This window comes from Marmota flaviventris, chromosome 3 (assembly GCF_047511675.1).
Source record: "Marmota flaviventris isolate mMarFla1 chromosome 3, mMarFla1.hap1, whole genome shotgun sequence".
Taxonomy (NCBI): domain Eukaryota; kingdom Metazoa; phylum Chordata; class Mammalia; order Rodentia; family Sciuridae; genus Marmota; species Marmota flaviventris.
The window spans coordinates 869,337-887,925 of record NC_092500.1 but is presented as its reverse complement, the minus strand read 5'-3'; the positions used below and the strand labels follow the sequence as shown (position 1 = coordinate 887,925).

Sequence of the window (18,589 nt, the reverse complement as noted above, 5' to 3'; positions counted from 1 at the left end):
AGCCCTTGAACCCGCAGAAAGGGCATTCGCTCCACTGGCGCGGGAAACAAGGACACAGGCCAAGCACTGGCCCTGCGCGGGGCAAACAGAAGCACCCTGCGGAGGGATCTGGCGAGGCCAGCACGACCGGCCTGTCCGTCCGACCCACGTGCCCACGTCCAGGAGTGTACCCTGGAGATGCACGGTAGGAAAATAAAAGTGCTCCTGGTTACTCGCTGTCACCGAATCTGTATTTTATTGAATATTGGAGATCAGTTAAATGCCCCTTCGGAGAGCAGTTGGCCGAGTAGCCACAGAACGTCTACATCCCCGAGTCCGTGTGGCCCTGGGAAGCAGTGAGCCGGCTCTGCAGCCCCGACGCAGCACTTCCCAGGAGATTCCACCCGTGGAAAGAGCAGAGGGCAAATGCGCACAGATGCTCCCGTAAGAAGCGGCTGGGGCCTGCCCACCTCCAGAGTGCGCGCTGGAACTTCCTGTAAGAAAGGGTGCCCGAGCCTGCCCTCCGCCGGAGAGCGCTCTGGGGCTTCGTGTCATGGTCTGCACGGCCACGAGGAGGAAGGGCGGTGGGCCTCGCGGACTGCAGGGGAAGAGTGGCCCCACACGACCCCACGCAGGCCAGGAGCAGCCAACCCAGGGAGCGCATTACCCCTTGTAGTGGTGGGTGGGAGTGAAGAACCCTCACAAAGCTCACCTTTTTGTGGTGGGTTTGTTTTGTGCAATTGTGTGACAAGGCAATTCTCAAACTATTTAATGTCTTCTTATTGAGCAAAGCAGTCAATGTGTGGATACCGCTGGAAGCCAGGATTCTCACTGTGGAACAGAGTTGGGTAGAGGGAGCCCAGAACCCCATGGGCTTGTTGTGAACAGCTCGCGCTCAGCAGACTCAGGAAACACGTCTTCATGCCCGTGCACCCGCACGTACACGTGCAGTGCCTGCAGTGTGCACGTGAGCTCACGGCAGTGACCTGTCCTCTGTCACCCTGTGCCTGGCAGTGTCCCACCCTGAAGTGTGCTCAGTACAGCATGACTGCATCAGACTCCCCCAAGGCAGTGCTAGACAGGGTGGCCTCCAGAAGCAACTGCAAATGAGAGACACTGCCTAAGAAAACATCTGAGACGTTCATTCTCATTCTTTTCAACGTGTTTACCTCCTGAAATCACCTGAATGCGTATGAGGGCCTGTGAGCACAGAAGCTGCAGGGGCGGGAGGGCAGGTGCTGAGGCCCTGGCCACGTGCACCTGGGGGCAGTGCACAGTGAGGGCCACCACCAGCCAGCTGCTGGGATGGTCTTGCCTGGCCTGCTATCCCCTCTTGGTTGTGAGGGTGCCCGGATGATGAGAAGGGGTCCCCAGGGCTACCAGTGCCTGTGGCAGCAGCTCTGAGGCCCTTGTCCTGTCAAGCTGTGTGCCCCAGGAATGGTGGTGGACAGGTCCCAGCCCTGCCTGCCCTGGGGGCAGTGTCGGGGGCACGCTGTCACCTATCCCCTTTGGATGGCTGGACAACTCTCTCCAGAAGCACCAGCCTGGTCTGCAGGTTGACATCAAAGGGAGGCAGTCTGGTCAGGTTCAGACTCACACCACTGGTGCCCAGGATGCGGGCCAGGACACGGTGTGTGTCCCTGTAGAGGGCCAGGTGGCTGGGGGCTGCCTCCAGGAGGATGTGCGTGTAGGCCAGCATGTCTGCCGCCCCGGGCTGCAGGTCCTCCCTCTTGTCGTATCTGGGGAAGAAGATCGGGCCGTCCCCATGTACACCCATCCCCACCTGCGCCACTTGACAGCCCTCCCCACAGCCCTGGGTGCCCCATGGGGACCTGGAGGTGGCCTCAAAGAGGAGCGCTTCCAGAATCATACCTCCAAGCACTGTTGACTTGCAAGAACCGCGACACACCTGTCTGGGCAGCAGCTGTGTCAATGTGCAGGAGGACATCTAGGGGGACCACACTGGGTGAGGACCACGCGGGCCCACAGGCGGGCCCACAGGCGGGCCCACAGCACCCTGGCACCCACCTGTCCAGGGGGGCACCAGCTCATGCAGCCGCTGCATGGCGATGCCACCAGGGTAGTTGAAGTGGGAAACACGCAGGCACACGGCAGCATAGGCGGCATTCACCACCAGGTGTCCCGCCACAAGCACTGTCCCCGCCTTGTAGAGCCAAGACTTTCTGTAATTATTCAGCCTGAAAAAGGAATGACTGAGTTCCACAAGGAGAGTGCCCAGCAACGTCCAGGACAACCTGCTCCTATTCAGTCAGTCACCGAGGACATGCAGCCCCCTCGCATAGGTGGTTACAGGCCCCTTCAGGAGGCCTTTCCACCCGAGATGCCAGTTTAAAACCTAAACTCTCAGAACAACGCATGCTCTTAAGGATTCCCAAGTCACTGCGGGGCCTGAGGGCTTCTGCTTCTGCTGTGAACAGTTAGAAGCAAACAGACCCAGGCACCAGGCCCCGGGGAGGGGACAACTGGCACCATTCCACCCACCTCCAGGGAAACTGACAACGGGCAGCATGTGAAAACCACCAGCCAGGCCTTGCTCCCCACACAGTCCCCTGCTGAGGGCCCCCTGCATGACCCCTCTGTGCAAGAATGGGTTCTTGTCCTGTCCTATCCCTGAGAGCTGCTGACCATGATCTTCAAGCCACCCCACCTGTGACTGTGACCTTCCACCCCTCCGAGCGCTGGCATGCAATCTTCCTTATAGGCCTTGCTACCCACCTATCCCAGTCTAAATTCCCAACAGTGTCACCCCCATGTTTGGCTTCCACCTTCAAGACATGAACCCACGTCCCCAGCGGTGCTCTCCTCAGTCTGGGCCTGGCCTTACCCAGATGCCCAGGCTTTTGCTGCCCTGGAGCTGACCAGTGACTAGAGTTAGGTGCTGCCACGCTGCATGGCCTATGGAAAAGAGCCACGACTCTGGCTCATTACAGAAAGCTCACCAAGGTCAAGGTCGTGGCTGGCCTCTCCTCCACCTTGGCCAACTAAGATGCAGAGTTTCAGCTTATGTGACTTTGCCCACCCCACTCCAGCAAGGGACTTGAGCAAGCAAGCTCTGGAGTGGCCCCGGCCTAGATGCCTGCGGGAGGGCTTCCGCCCTGCTGGGGATTCCTGTTTGCCATGGCTTGTGCATTGGAAAGCCTGCAGTGTACAGCCTGACCCTACCCTGGCCATCCAGGACCATCAGACAGACACCCAGCAGGACTAGGGCCCAGCCCCACCTTACACACTCCTGTGGCCACGGTGGTGCAGAAGCTGGCTCCTATCTGGACAAGCCAGTGTGCCCACCAGGTGCCCTCACCGCATGGGCCAGCCCCAGGGCAGGCAGCAAAGCACAGCTATGGACAGGGACCAGCCAGCAGGGTGCAGTGCTGGGGGCCTTCGCACCCAGCCCCCAGGCTTCACAACATGTCCCCTCTGTCAGTGGCCACCAGGGAGCAAGCTCTCCTGCGAATCTTCAAAGACACCAGCCAAGCAGCAGTGCAGTAGTACGGGTCTGGCTTCATGCCAGCACCACAGGGACAGGCAAGGGAGACAGCAGCAGGAGGATGGGACTCACAGGTAGGCGCAGCCTCTGGCGGCCACCACGTTGAGCACTGGGAAGGTGTAGATGATGAAGCGCAGCTCCTTGTGCGGAAGCAGGGAGTAGGACGCCACGAAGCCCAGTGCCGGCAGAGCCAGCACCCGCGCCCGCCTGTCCATCACGCCCAGGGGCACGAAGAGAAGGCTGCAGCCCAGGCCCCGGGGCAGGGCCGAGTAGAAGTACCACAGCAGTGGGGAGGTCTTCCGGCCAGGGTTAAGGAAGTATGGGTGAGAGGGCCATGTCCACTTAGCGGAACCCCAGCTGGGCAGGAGGGTCGAGGCTCACCGGCCTCCTATTTACACAGCCTGCTAAACATGGTTGGGACCCTCATGGGACCCATCAGGGCCAACATCTCGGGAAAGGCCAGGGCTCAGCCTGCACCTCAGAAACAGCAGAGGGACCCCAGGCACAGCTGAGGGGGTCCCTCCTCTTGCCCCTGTCCTCACTTTAACAACAGAGCACATAGGTGCCGTGGGCACTGGGGAGCCACAACCACCCACGTGTGTCTGGGACCCTCCACAGTCAGCACTTCTCTAGGGTGGGTCATCACCAGGACTCAGGGAGGCCAGGGATACACCATAGGGAGGTGGGTGCTCCCAGGGTGGGTACAGGGAGCCAGGGAGGACAGTCCTCAACACCCCACCCTGCCTGCAGAGGAACACAGGATACGCCCCAGTTGGAACTTTTGTTCAGGACAGTGTTGTACCAGAGCACCTTTCCTTCCGGCCACACAAGGTAGCGCCAGAAACAGGAGTCCACAGTGACCGTCAGTCCTGGTAGAAACAAAGTTTCCCAGTGAGGAGCATGGCCACCTGTCACACGCAAGCCCTGGAGTCCTCCCCAGGGGCAGTCAGCCCCTGCAGAGTGGCCTGCTGGCCACAGACACCACCGTCTGCTTCACAGGAAAGCTTCTGACCATGCCGGGGACACCACTTCCCCAACAAGAGCTTCCCAGAGCTGCAGATGAGCTGCCCCTCCCCACCCAAGGCCTTCCACCCATCTGGGCAGCTCCCAGGACAGAGGGGCAGGCAGAGGATCCCAGGCAGCAGCAGAGAGCAAACATGGAGTCACCACAGAGAACAGCCTGCGGGAAGCTGGACTAAGACCCTTGAGGACTCTAAAGTCAAGGTAACTCTGTTTAACATTTCTTAAAACCCAAATTTCCGTCCTTGTGAAATAAAACGAAATCCACCTGAAACCAGCCTGCAAGGCCAACCTACCCAGACAGAGCGCGCCCGCGGGGACGGCGTGCTGCAGCAGTCTGGCCACAGAGACCCTTCTGTGGTACAGCGCCAGCAGCAGCATGAGACCCAGCAGTAGGCACAGCTCAGCCCGGAAGACGATGGTCGCAAAGGCCGAGAGCCAGATGAAGAGGGTCCACCGGTGCTGTAGCCAGGCCGTGAGGGCCGGCAGGACTGCAAGACATGGGCACCTGTCACAGTCCCACCCAGTTCAGAACACACCCACGCAACGAGGGAGGCTCATCGTGTTGTGAGTCACATCCGCCATGCAGCAGGTGCATCCGAACCCAGCCCTGAGAACAGAGGGGCCTGGCTTCGGATGACAGGTGGTGCTTCTGAGGAGCTCAGCTCAGGGCAGGGTCTTCCGGCAGAGCCTGTGACTACATACCCACAGCCAGGGCCAGCACATTGGGGAGCGTCCGCGAGCAGTAAAACATCAAGTGGAACTGTGTAGCCGTCACCCAGCAGAACATGGTGGCCACCGTGGCCCCAAACTGTCGTCTCACTTCTTTTTGTAATGCCCAGAGTCCCAAAATCACGCTGAGCCCGAGGACTCCTCTGACTAGACAGACAGACAGACAGCAATGTCCATGACTGAAGGGGACAGTGAAGCACCCAGTCCTTCCAGGTGTCAGGGGACAGGAAAGCAACCCTGAGGGGTCATCTCTGATCCCAGAATTAGAGACCTGTGCCCTGTCCTTGGCACTTCTGTTGGGAACTGCACTGCCTGGCCCTAGTTCTGCCCTGGGCCCTGCGAGCTGGCCAGGGGCCCAGGAACGGAACAGTGGCCATGGGCAGGATGCTAATGGGAGCTGGCGGGCTTGTGGAGGTGCCCAGGACAGGGCTACCAGATACCGTATGTTCTTGGAGTAGACAGACCTCATGGCTACTGCCAGAGACTGAAGCTGGGAAGAAATGGCCTTCTGGAGGCCAGGACTGCAAAGTGCCCTTGTGAAGATCACAGGCCAGGTGACATGGGCAGCCTCAGGGGGCTGGTGCTACAGACTCGAGAGGCCGAGCTGGTGTCTGTGGGGTGGGCCTGCCCCGGCACCAGGCACTTCCCTTGCATGCTTCCGGCTATTTGGAACTGATGTCCACGAGGAGGCAAGTCCAGCTGCCGTTCTAGCACTGAGATGCCACTGGCGGCTTCCACGTGGTACTCTGTGAAGTTCCTTTTATCTCCTTTGAGTCTGTGTCTGAGGCCCTTCACCTGTACCTGGGGTTACCTCTGCCGTCTCTCTTCCTGGGTGTCTAACCATCCCTGAGTGCCCAAGACAGGGCTGGCAGACAGTGACAGTTTATGATACAGCCCCAGTCCCAGGGGACACTACTGTCATCCTCTGAGGAGTCATTCTCCAGACTGCCTTAGTGCCGTCAGGAAGGAAGATGGCAGCCAGGCAGAGGGCAGCCAGGCCTTGCTCGGTGCCCAGGTGTCTCTCCACTGCCCAGGATACAGAGGCCTCTGGGGAAAGTGCACCCCAACCTGGAAGTGCAGATTTCCTCCGCAGACTGTGACCCAACCCTCCCCACCTGCCCCTGCCCCAAGACTTCTGCACAGCAGGCATAACTAGCTAGCTGCCCATGTGGTGGTCAACCTCCACGTCCTGATCAGTCCTTCCAAGAAGCAGAGCTGCACTTTAAAAGGTCTCCATGCAGGCTGCATAAATGGGCTGTGAGAATAACACGTCTGAGTGAGTTGGGAAAACTTAAGTACGATCTGTAATAGATGTGATAAAAACTTACTGAAGAGGAAAAATGATGATCATTGCCTAAAAAGAATCAGGCATCGGGCCTGGGTTGTGGCTCAGTGGCAGAGCGCTTGCCTCAAAAGCGTGAGGCACTGGGTTTGATCCTCAGCACCACATAAAAATAAATATATTAGGGCTGGGGATGTGGCTCAAGCAGTAGCGCGCTCGCCTGGCATGTGTGCGGCCCGGGTTCGATCCTCAGCACCACATACCAACAAAGATGTTGTATCCGCCAAAAACTAAAAAATAAATATTAAAACAATTCTCTCTCTCTCTCAAATAAATAAATAAATTATTTAAAAAAAAAAAAAAAAAGAATCTTGTGGTGGAACAATGTATACAGAAGGTTCTCAGTCTAGTTTGGGGAAAAAACACAGGCAACAAAGTGCAGCTAGCAGCAACACACTCTGATGCTCCACGGGACATGTGGCACCAAAAGGTGACTGCTAGCAGCTTACAGGAAACTGAGAACAAGGAGAGCCTCAGGCTTTCCCACAGAAACGGCCTTGGCCCAGGAGCCAGAAATGCTGACTGCCCAGACGTGGCCACTGCACACTGCCTGTGTGTGCTATGCCCCAAACATCAGCACACGCATCCGTGTCACCACACATCTCACGGACACAGGGAAGTCCCGGAGACCTGTACATAGGCCAGCGCAGTGGCCCCCAACAACGTGAGGCTGTCTGCCTACTCCCCAAAGCAGGCCCACTGTCCTGCAGCAAGGACTCTTTGCATTGCAGGCTCTCCCACTGAGGAGGGAGCCCAGGGCCTCACAGGCACCTGCCCTCCCACACTGGCCCTGCACAGAGCATGCCCACCCATCCCTGGTCTGTCTGCAAGGCCATGCTCTGAGCCTCAGCCCAAAGGGACCTCTGAGAGCAGTCAGGTACAGGCACACCCCTATGATCCCAGCGGCTCAGGGGGCTGAGGCAGAAGGACCCCAAGTTTGAGGCCAGCCTCAGCAACTCAGTAAGACCTTGTTGCAAACTGAAAACTAAGGACTGAGATGTAGCTCCGTGGTAAAGCACCCCACCCCTGGGTTCAATCCCCAGAAGCAAAAAATAAAATTTTAAAAAGTAAAAATAAAAGCAACCGAGAGCTTTTGACATTTGGAGATGTAAGGAGGACATTCCCAAATGAGAAGCAACCAGCCCCACAGAGACCATGTGCTGCTATCACAGTCCACCCTCACCTGTCAGCTGGGAATAAAACCTGGACACTTCCAACAGTGAAAGCACATAGACCAGGGGGCTGGAGACTGCCGCCATCAGCAGAGGCCCGAGGAACGTCCTGGGGACAACACCGGGAAATTCATGGTGGTCATACTGCAAGAGAGGGGGCAGTTGGCACAGCGGTCAGGCAGGGAGCACACTAAGGTCCTCCCCAAAGGCACTAGCAGCCTCACCTTGTCCATGTCCAGTCGATGGTACAGCAGGTCGTGTGTGGCCTGCAGGTTGAAGCTCTCCTCCACCTTGGTGTAGGGACAGGTGAAGAGGTGGATGGCCGCGACTGCAACCAGCAGCCCCAGCAGCAGCAGAGGCCGCCGGCTGAGCGACCTCTTTCCAGCCATGTGGGGCTTTAGACTTCACGTGCCTGGGACAGATAACAAACTGTCAGCAGCCTACCCTGCACATTCTGAAAGGACAAGCAGACCCTGGAGCTTCAGAAACCATGCCTGAGGTCACATTTGTGAGATCTGGAGGGGGGGGGGCAGGCAGGAATGCTGTGAAATCTGGAACTTAAAGGAGAATCCTGCATAAGAAGCTCTCTGTCCCAACATGCTTAGTCTAGCGCTGTTGGGAGGCCTACTGCAGAACCTGCAGTCTGCCCTGGGAATCAGGTGAACCAGCCAGGGGAGACAGACAGGCGCTAGCAGGGTAGGGGCTGGGGGAGGCCCACATCCCAAAGACGAGAAAGGAACAACCACAGGGGTGCAGCAGGCTGGACACAGCACAGCTGCTGGGGACATGGGGTTCAGGGTGCTACAAAGCTCCACCCCCCCCAGAACAGTGGGATGGGACTATGGATGTCCACCCTGCTGTGCTCTGAACTTCCCGGGGGCCTGGAGCAACACAGGCTTTCCCCAGGTGGCACCACATTGGCCATGGCCCTGAACGTGTGCCATTGACACTGCCTGCCAGCAGTCATCCAGTCCTAAAGATGGCTTCAGGGACCTATGACATGGAGCTGCTGAGAATCCATGAGACCACCCAGTTGCACCCCTGGAAGACCTAGGAAGAGGAAGGGAAAATGCTTCTTCATGTTTCTGGGTTATTTAAAGAAGGTTTGATTTTATCCAGTGAAAACCAGAAAAGCCAGAAGCAAAGGGAGACATGCCATGGGACTTACCATTTATTAACACCACTGCTTGATTCGATAGTTAAGAAGTTGGTGCGCTCCAGAGAAAGCAGAGGGGGCGTCTACAGATCAGAAGGAGCAGAGGCCATGTGGTGGGGAGTGGGGAAAAAGCAGAAAGAGACTTTAGTGGTTTTAGAAAAACCAAAATGGTACAGAAAAAATACAAAAATTTGGTACCAAGCTGGATACGAATGGCCACACCTGCAGGTTGAGGCACGAAGATTCCAATTTCAAGGCCACACCAGGTGACTCCGTGAGATTCTGTCCCCAAATAAAAATTTTAAAAAGGGCTGGAGGTGTAGTCGGAGAGGGAGTGCTCCTGATTTAATCACCAGCACTGCACATGCACACACACCATTTCAGTACCAAAGAGATCTCAAGGCCAGTTAGAACCACTGTCCACAGTTGTCCCCCTCTTTTAAACTACCAGAGGCCAGGGTTTTTTGCTGTTTTTCCCAACCAGGGTCACACCACAATCAAAAACAGAGGCTGGCCGTCCGAGGAGGAGCTCTCCGTGCCTGGGGCTCCCTGCGTGCGCGGCCCGGCAGGCCCTCCGACACAGCACCAGGAGCGGGCACTCAAACAGCTCGGCTGAGGAAGACAGTGGCTCAAAGCCTCGGGCGGGCTACGTCTGCAGTGGGGACGAGCTGGGCCTAACTTCCCGGCGGCAGAGGGGACGCCCTCCCTTCCCGCTGCCCGGGGAACAGGGACACCGGAAGCACCGACACGCACGCCACGGGCAGCTGCGCGGGGCGTGCAGCTTGGCAGGGACCCTGACACAGCGTCCCAGCCGTCTCTGCTAGAGGTCAACTCCCAAGTGAATGTCCAGTCCCCAGGTGAGGGCCGCCCCCAGGTGAGAGACCCGGGCCTCACGTAGAATTGGCGGCTGTCACGCGCAGGAACGCCCGAGGAACGCTGCGACCAACGCAGGCTAGCAGTCTCCTTCACTCTCCCCGAGTTCCCAGCCTCGGTGGCGCGCACTGACCTCTTCTCACCGCCCGCACCGTCCCTCGGAGCTTGACGGCCTGGACTGCCCTCAGCCGGAAGCCGGGCGGCGGAAACAGCGGAGGCAAGGCCCTTTCCCGAATCTAACATGGCCGCCGTGTCTCCGACTGCCGCCACAGCGGAGCGCCACAGCGACTGCCCAGAGTAAAGATGGCCTCCACCGGCAGCACGAGAGGGGCGGGGCGCGAGTACCGCTTCCGATTTCGCGGCCCCGCCCCCTCCCGCTGGTAGCTGACCCGGGGCCTTCCCATTGGTCACCGCTCGTGGCGAGCCCGGATTGGGCCACATCAGGCTGGGACAGATCCAGCCGGCCAATGGAGGTGTGCGGGCTTCGGGATGGGCGGGGCCTCGGCGGCGCCGTCAAGTAGCCCCGGGAACGGCCGGCACGCTGGCCGGGTGGGCGGAGGCCCAGCGCTCGGCCGCGGTTTGCCGCCTGTCGCCCGCCCGCCATGCGTCCACCGCCCCGCACCGCGCTTGGGTTTCTGCTGCTGCTGCTGCTGCCGCCCGCTCCGGACGCAGCTCGGAAGCTGACGCCCTGCCAGCAGTGCCGGGCACTGGTGGACAAGTTCAACCAGGTGGGCCGGGGCTTCGGGGCGGGAGCAGCAGGGACCCCGATAGGGATCCTGGGGCGGTGGGGCCGGGGCAGTGGGAGTCCTGGGAATGGGGCAGGGTCGCGGAGACTGCAAAGCTATGGACGCGAGGTCCCGGCTGTGCGAATCAGTGTCACGGGGGACCGCAAGGTTTGGGTCGTGGTGGGGAGTGCCCCCTTGGGGGGGGGGGGGTCCCAGATGCAGAGTAGTCTAGCCCGTCCACCTCCTCAGGGGATGGCCAACACGGCTAAGAAGAACTTCGGTGGCGGCAACACAGCCTGGGAAGAGAAGACGCTGTCCAAATACGAATTCAGGTTGGCTCCCAAGCACCACCAGGGTTGTTGGAGGGCCCTATCTTGAAAGCCCAGGGTCTGCCTTTGGAACCTGAGATGAGGACAGATACACAGAAGGATCCCTTAGATGCCATCATCTGTCCTTGGTCTCCTCTGCCTCCGGCCTGGATCTAATGTGATGGCCCCTCACCGGCCTGGCTGCTTCAACCCCGCCCCCTGTCCCCTGTGGTCCATTCTCCTTGCATACAGGGGATGACCTTTTGAAAATGTTAACCGAACACCAGCCTCCTGGAATGCTCCTGCCTGATTTACAAATTGAACCTCATCATAGGTTTGCATCTGTAGGTAAAAAACACGTTTAGAGGGCTTGGTACTCCAGGGTTCACGTGTCCACTTGCCCCTTGGAACGTCTCCCACAGGATAAGGGAAGAAGTGTTCTTTATCCCTGACAGGTGGGATAAATCCCCTTCCCCCTCTGCCCAGAGCCTGGTACCTGCCCGCCCTCCCTGACCACCCCAGGGTATGGGCTGCTGTGCTCTATCCATGTGTTGGTTTGAGGTCTGCTTCACTAGAGGGGCTGTGGTCCCAGCCTGGCCACAGTTAGGGCTCAGGACTTGTCTGAGTGAGCAAGCCAGTGCCCCCTGATGCTGATGGTGTTTGTGTTTCAGTGAGATCCGGCTCCTGGAGATCTTGGAAGGCCTGTGTGAGAGCAGCGACTTTGAGTGCAACCAGATGGTGGAGCAACAGGAGGAGCGCCTGGAGGCCTGGTGGCTGCAGCTGTGAGTGTGTGGCCTGGTGGCACCTGTGCAGTCACCAGACATACCCAGAAGTTGCTGAGGCAATGGTGCTCCTATATCCCCACTGTCCCTGTCTCCTGTTTTAGTCATATGCTACCAGAGTATGACTCTCACAGCCAGGAAGCTAGCTAGAAATTCCTATGCACACCTAACTCTTGTCCCCCAGAGGAGCCTCAGGAGCTCATACAGTGCCCTGTACAATGCCCCCTGCCCTCTGGGTCTCTTCCCATACTCAGTAGCAGTCTGAAAATATTACAAGGAAAACCCAGAAAAGAGCAATTCATATATTTTACTAAGTTCTTGTTACAGTATTTTTTAAATTATTGTTATTGCTAATCTTTCACTGTGTCTGATTACAAATTGAACCTCGTCATAGGTTTGCATCTGTAGGTAAAAAACACATTTACAGGGCTTGGTACTCCAGGGTCCACATGTCCACTTGCCCCTTGAAACATCTCCCACAGGATAAGGGAAGCAAGTGTTCTTTGATGCTGCATTCAATGGACATTTTCAAACCATTAGGAAGAAGAAGTACCCTGACCTATTCGAGTGGTTCTGTGTGCAGACACTGAAAGTGTGCTGTTCTCCAGGCACCTATGGGCCAGACTGCAGTGGTATGTTCTTGGGGAGATTTCAAGTCTACATCATTCCTCTAGTTTCTTTCTGGTTCCCAAGTGTTTAAAAGCCCACAGGGGTCCTGGGCTGCTTTAGCTGCATTAGCTGGTGTGTGGGACCCTGCCTCCTGTGTGCAGCAGGGACCCTCCAACACCTGCCCTGGGGGAGCAGCATCTCTGCTTAGCTTCAGAGAAGTTCTCCCTCGGACTGCAGAACTCTGAGTCAGTTCCAGTGCTCTTTTGGTGCAAGGATCACAGACTCAGCAGCCCCCACACTGCAGAGGACTGTGACTGGGTTGTCCACTGGCCCTGATGTGAAGCACTCGTTGAAATTGGAGCTGCAACTTACTGTTGGGTTATAGAAGCCAGTCATGTTAGTCAGGCTGGGTTAGGTGGCAGTTCATGTTCACACCCTGCCTCCAGTGCTACAGCCACTTCCACCCATCACTCCCACTTTCCCTGGCTGCGTGCTGGACGCACATGCCTCCTGGGGGTCCCGCCACCTATGCACAGGCAACCTTGAATCTTCCCAAAGTCATGCTTTGTAATGAAACCAGGAGATGTGGCTTGTTCCTGTGCAGGTAATCCAGCATCAGCCCTGTCAGCCCCTGGAGGCTGGTGTCTCCAGGTGCCATAAGCAAACTTGCAGGCTTATCTATTAGCAGGAATGTGCAGGGCTTGGATTTTAGTGAGAAATCCAAACACTCTTTGGTTAAAAGTAACTTGAGGGGTGTCCTGGAGTTTTCCCACTAGCTGCCCCTGGGTGTGTGCTGAGCATGGATTTTTGTCATTCCCCCACCCCAGCATGCCAGGGGGGCTCTAAGAGGCCCTGCAGCGGAAATGGCCACTGCAACGGAGATGGCAGCAGACAGGGGGATGGGTCCTGTCAGTGCCACATCGGATACCAGGGGCCGCTCTGCAAGGACTGTGTGAGCAGCTACTTCAGCTCACTGAGGAATGAGACCCACAACATCTGCACAGGTAGGCCCAGTGCCAGTGTGCTGCCCAGCCCACCTGACAGTGAGGCTGTGGGAAGCCGTCTGCGGGAGCTGTGGAGGTGGCAACAGGGGCAGCCAGGGACTCCTTGGCCCCAGGTGTCCGGGGAGCTTAGGAGACCTGAAGATGTGACCCTTAAGAGAGACCCTTAAGCCAAGTGCAGTGCAGCATGCCTATAATCCCAGCCGCTTTGGAGGCTGAGGCAGGAGGATCATGAGTTCAAAACCAGCCTCAGCAAAAGCAAAGTGCTAAGCAACTCAGCGAGACCCTGTCTCTAAATAAAACACAAAATCGGGCTGGGGAATGTGGCTCAGTGGTGAGCAATTACCTAGCATGTGTGAGGCACTGGGTTTGATCCTCAGCACCCCCATAAAAATAAACAAATAAATAAAGTTATCACATCCATCAACAACTAAAAGAAATTCAAAAGAAAAAAAGAAACGGCCCTGAGCCAGGCCAGGGGTGCACCTCTGTAATCCCAGCAGTTTGGTAAGCTCAGGCAGGAAGATCACAAGTTCAAAGCCAGCCTCAGCAGCTTAGCAAGGCCCTGAGCAACTTAGTGACACCCTGTCACAAAAGAGCTGGGGCTGGGGCTCAATGGTAAAGCACCCTGGGTTCAATCCCCAGTACCAGAGAAACACCACTGAACAGCCCCCAGAAGGAAAAGCTACTCATGCCTGCTGTGAGCCATTCTGGGAAGGACTCCAAGTCTCTCGTTGAGTGGCAGGTTGTCACCCCTGTGGTAGGTGCCCTTGGTTCTTGGGCTTGGCACTTAGTGTGGCACACGGGATGTGCTCATGGCCACTCAAGACAGCGATGTGGAGGGGGCAGACACGCTGAGCCTTGCAGGAGTTGGCTGCACAGGAACTAGAAGGACTCTTGGAGGCCACTCGGGTGCCTGACCCCTGCCTGGTCCCTGTGCAGCTCCCTTCCTGCGGATGGGTCCTGCTAACCCTGGCTTGGCCACAGCTCCAGGGCTGGGCAGGCTTCCCCAGGGGTCCTCCCTTGAGGGAGCCTCCAGAGCTGCCCGTCGGGTCACACAGGGCAGTGCGGCCTTGGCTCACACGCACAGTACTGGTTGCAAAGGCGCCGTCCCCCCCCGCAGCACAGCTCTCCCCATCAGCGCCCTGGCCCAGGGGAGCTGTTCCTGGACTTCTGCTCAGGGTGCCTCTCACGGACGGGTGAGGCCAGGCCTCGGATCCCTGCACTTGTCTTCCTCTCTCAGTGTTGGGGGTGTACCCACCCAGCCCGTGGGCTCCGGAGTTCGGGTGGCTGTCCTCTCCAGGCCTGAAAACCCCCTGGAGTCCTGAAGGCCCCCGGAGCCTGCAGTCTGCTTTCCTCCCGAAGTCTGTAAACACCGGAACCACACGAGCAGATCCCCCTGCTGACCCACACTTGCTTGCCTGGAACTTTTGTTCTCCTTCCTTCCGATCCCGCTGTTGAACTCGAGGTCCTCTTTCTGAAAGGAGGGTAGAGATTACAGGGCGTTTCTGACGCAGCTGCTTTGCCTTCCAGCCTGTGATGAGTCCTGCAAGACATGCTCGGGCCCGACCAACAGAGACTGCCTTGAGTGTGAAGAGGGCTGGGCGCGCGTGGACGACACCTGCCTGGGTGAGGAGGGCCAGGGGACCCCACAGGGGCATGAGGGTCGTAGCAGGCTCTCATCCACTGCTGTGTCTCTGCCCTGTTCTGCTTGGTGAGAAGGTGATCTGGTGTTTTCATGGCCTGGGTAGAGGCTGATGTGTGACAGTTTTAGGAAGGACTGTCCCTGCCACAGTGTCCTTGTTGCCAGTGGCCCAGGGTGGCTGGGAGCTGCTGGTCCAAGCCGCCCCCTGGGTGGCTGACTGTACCAAGAGCTCACCTTCCATCTCAGGCAGGGTTGGGGGCCTCCCTGGGCCGACACCCCGCTGTGCCTGTCCTGTGGGGGGACCTCTGTCCTGGTGTGCAGGCCCAGAGAAACTGAAGCACTCACCTCCCCTGGAGAGCTGCGTCCAGCCACCAGCTGCCTGTGACCTTCCACCACCCTGACTCACAGCGGCTCTGGCTTCTTGCCCAGCAGGGGAGGTGACCCAGATCCCACCTTGGGGCACTGCCCCAATGCAGGCCTGCTCTGTGCTCTGCGTCAGGGTGCTGGGAGGCTCTGTCCTGGCCGACACACCGTTGTCCGCTTGTTTCCTGCCTGCTTGTGGCCACCACCTGCTCCAGTCCTCTTTTGTGTTACCCCTCTACTGTAACCACTTTGTAGCATCCTGGAGAGCGGGCACCAGCCTGGCCTTGCTGCAGCCAGGTGCCTGGTGGTGCCCTCCCCGTCTGCGGGCATTGGTTTTGCTGTTTCCTCTCAGCAGCTGCTCAGCCTTAGGCACATTGGGGGCGTGGCCCCACAGGTTTCACCCTGGGGGAGGACCCAGGTGCCCGAGTACCAGAGGTTTGTCATGGGTCCCACTGCAGCCCGTCCACCTGGTGCCAAGTGCCCAGCATGACAGGCTGCCACCTCGTCCCCACCCCTGCCCTTGGAGGTCTCAGGATGGTGGCTGTGGGGACTGGTGTCCACCCAGGCAGCCTTGCTCTTCCGTTCCAGATGTGGATGAGTGTGCGGCTGAGACGCCTCCCTGCAGTGAGACGCAGTACTGTGAGAACGTCAATGGCTCCTACACGTGTGAAGGTCTGGCGTGGGCACATCGTCCTCTCTGGGCTGGGGGGCTCTTGGACCTCAGGTCCACCGGTCACCTCTGGCTCTGCCACAGGCCTTGGTCCTCCTCCCTCGGCAGCATGCTGCCAACTCGTGCGTCACACGAGGGGCTGGGGGCACGGCCTTCACACTCCCTTGAACCGTCTGGTGTGTTTCTCACCCTTACGTACTTGGGCTGCCGTTGTAGGTCAAGCTTTTAACATTGACTGTTGTCTGGGATCAGTTTTCAAATTGCCCTGCCAGGGGGATGTATGTGGAGGGTCATTCCGTCCCCAAGAAGGTCATGCCGCTTCATGGTCCCCGCAGACCCCCATGTCTGCAGCTCTGCTGTTGCAGCCGGGTCCTGACCAGGAGGTCACACTGGAGACCTTGTAGTCCCCAGCAGAGATTTTCCCAGGCTCCTCCTGGACGGACAAATTTCTGTCACCCATCTTGAGGTGACTTTGGGAAAAGTTCAAGTCCTGTTTCCACTTCAGCAAGAGACTTGGGAAGGACTGTTGTATTCCGTGCTTCTCCTGCCCGGAGTGCTTTCTCTCGGCTCTTTGGGAGTTTGACGGTCACAGGTGGTCATTAAAAGTCACTCCAGTGGTTGATGAGGGAAAAACCTGAATTCCCACCTCTGTGGGCGCCTCTGACCCTCATCAGTGTGGCTCAGGCCCTGCACTGGCGTGGAAGGTGGTCTGACGTCCCTTCCCTCCTCGTTTCTAGAGTGTGACTCCACCTGTGTGGGCTGCACGGGAAAAGGCCCAGGAAAGTGTAAAGAGTGTGTCTCTGGCTACTCGAAAGAGGATGGACAGTGTGCAGGTCAGTGAGCTTGTTTCTGCCGAAGATGGGACCCTCCCAGGGACCACTGTGAGCCCTAAGGAACCATCACCCCAGTGGATGGGAAATTGCTCTCCTTTTCCTGCAGACAGGTCCTCCACCTTTCCTGGGTGGGGACGGGGGATGGTGGCCAGTTGTAGCCGTGAGTGCTGAGGCTGGGGGTGCTCAGCCCTTGGCTCTAGGCCACTCACGGGGGTGTCCCAGGCTTCCTGCCTACACACTGCCTGGTGTCTCTTGTTTCCTGCAGTCAGGGGCCTGGCCTCTCCCTTGAAGCCTCTCCTGATCTCCGTCACTCCTGTCTCTGACACGCAACCCCTGGACCTCCCGAGGTGGATTTCATGGTCTCTGGTGTGTATTTGCTAAAAGAAGTGATTTATGGAAACTGGACGTTTTTATTTCAGATGTAGACGAATGCTCACTAGCAGAAAAAGCATGTAAGAGGAAAAACGAGAACTGCTACAACACCCCGGGGAGCTTCGTCTGCGTGTGTCCTGAAGGCTTCGAAGAAACGGAAGACGCTTGTGTGCAGACGGCACAGGGTGGTGAGTGGGGCGGCCTTGGCTCCCAGGTGCTGCCTGTAGGAACAAACAGGAGAGCAGTCTTGGGGTGACAGGTTCCTGGGAGGCAGCTGTGGGCAACCTCGGCAGCGCACGCCGGGCACCAGCTCCACAGGACACAGACAAGCTGGGGCAGTGGACAGCACCTAGTGGAGGAGTAGTGTTCAGGCTGGACAGTGGGGTCCAAGGTGAGGCCAGGTCGGCAGGTCGCTGCAGGGAAGGAGAGGTGGAGGGTCGGAGAGCAAGATGGTCCCACTGAGGGTCTGGGTCAGTTTTCTGGGGCTTCAGCAACAGAAGGGTACTCTCTGTGTTCTGGAGCCCGAGGTCAGGGTGTGGCGGGGCCTGCTCTTTCTGAGCCTGTGAGGGAGGGTCTGTCCAGGCCCATCTTTACATGGTTGTCCGTGTATGGGTGTCCAACTTTCTGAACTGTGGTTTCTGTGAGGAGTCCACCGGTCCCATTGGCCCCAGGCCCACCCCAGCGACCTGATCTTGAAGGTCATCTGCAGATACCCTATTTCCAAACAAGACCACACTAGCAGGTGCAGGGTGGGACTTGAGCATCTCTGGGAGGCACAGTTCAGCCTTGGGGGGGGTCTTGTAAAGTTCTAGAATGTGGAGAGGGAGCGGGCAGTGTTCAGGGAGATTACAGCAAGAGTTTTGCACAACCAGGAAGGTAAGATCCAGAAGCCCATCCATAGGCCCTGCCTGTGCAGGAGCCGGAGAGGAGAGAGCTTGGCCTGAGCAGTGAGGCCGGGCTGGAGGCCAGACCCCAGAGCCCTCTGCTGCCCCATTTCCCAGGCGCTCCAGTCTGCGCCTTAGGCCTCTGTGCAGCCCACTGCCTGCCTGGGCACCCCGGCTGTAGGTGCTAGGCGCAGTGCCTTCCTCCTGGGCTGCCCTGGAAGGCTGCAGGTCCAGGGGGAGCCAGGGCATGGGCCAGGGTGTGTTGGGACGTGAGCTCCGCATGCCCCGTGTGCCCCAGTGAAGATGTGAGGCCTTCCCATGGGCCTTTGGTCAGTGATCCCTGTCGCCTCCTGACAGAAGTCCCGGAAGAAAACCCAGCACAGCCACAGCCGCCCTCACGTGAGGATCTGTGACAGCGTCCGGGTCAAAGTCAGTCCCACCCTTTAAATTATTGAGAGTGGCGTCCTGTGGGAAAGGCCCTGTGGATGGCGGGGGAGGAGCTTGTCCTTGGAACGGGACGCTCACCTGGCCCTTTAAAAGCTGCACTTCTTGATTGTTCTTGAGCAGATTTGTATATTTTGATACCATTCTTTATAATAAAATTGACCATTGAAAGTA

General features: G+C 58.0%; 2 protein-coding genes across 7 annotated transcripts; one reads left to right on the top strand and one right to left on the bottom strand.

Annotated features, from left to right (window-relative positions):
* Positions 1 to 208: 208 nt before the first annotated feature.
* Alg12 (ALG12 alpha-1,6-mannosyltransferase) lies at positions 209 to 10,001 on the bottom strand. 6 transcript variants are annotated; one of them, XM_071609379.1, is made up of 12 exons: positions 9,801 to 9,977; positions 9,129 to 9,188; positions 8,919 to 8,989; positions 7,975 to 8,162; positions 7,762 to 7,894; positions 5,210 to 5,383; positions 4,801 to 4,995; positions 4,250 to 4,353; positions 3,557 to 3,780; positions 2,008 to 2,177; positions 1,852 to 1,927; positions 209 to 1,718 (listed from the first exon to the last, which is right to left on the bottom strand). In XM_071609379.1, exons 4-12 carry the CDS (start codon positions 8,137 to 8,139, stop codon positions 1,475 to 1,477), a joined length of 1,485 nt encoding a protein of 494 aa, XP_071465480.1. In that variant the 5' UTR covers positions 8,140 to 8,162; positions 8,919 to 8,989; positions 9,129 to 9,188; positions 9,801 to 9,977; the 3' UTR covers positions 209 to 1,474. The 6 variants fall into 6 exon arrangements, with proteins under 6 accessions (XP_071465480.1, XP_071465481.1, XP_027808921.2 ...); XM_071609380.1 differs by having other exon boundaries at positions 9,913 to 9,975; XM_027953120.2 differs by lacking the exon at positions 9,129 to 9,188 and having other exon boundaries at positions 9,913 to 10,001.
* A 306-nt stretch (positions 10,002 to 10,307) lies between these two features.
* On the top strand, positions 10,308 to 18,589 carry Creld2 (cysteine rich with EGF like domains 2). Its single transcript, XM_027953138.2, has 10 exons — positions 10,308 to 10,507; positions 10,754 to 10,836; positions 11,484 to 11,594; positions 12,135 to 12,226; positions 13,031 to 13,207; positions 14,738 to 14,833; positions 15,801 to 15,884; positions 16,620 to 16,715; positions 17,135 to 17,275; positions 18,329 to 18,589. The coding sequence occupies exons 1-10, from the start codon at positions 10,382 to 10,384 to the stop codon at positions 18,382 to 18,384; spliced, it is 1,062 nt and encodes a 353-aa protein (XP_027808939.2). The 5' UTR covers positions 10,308 to 10,381; the 3' UTR covers positions 18,385 to 18,589.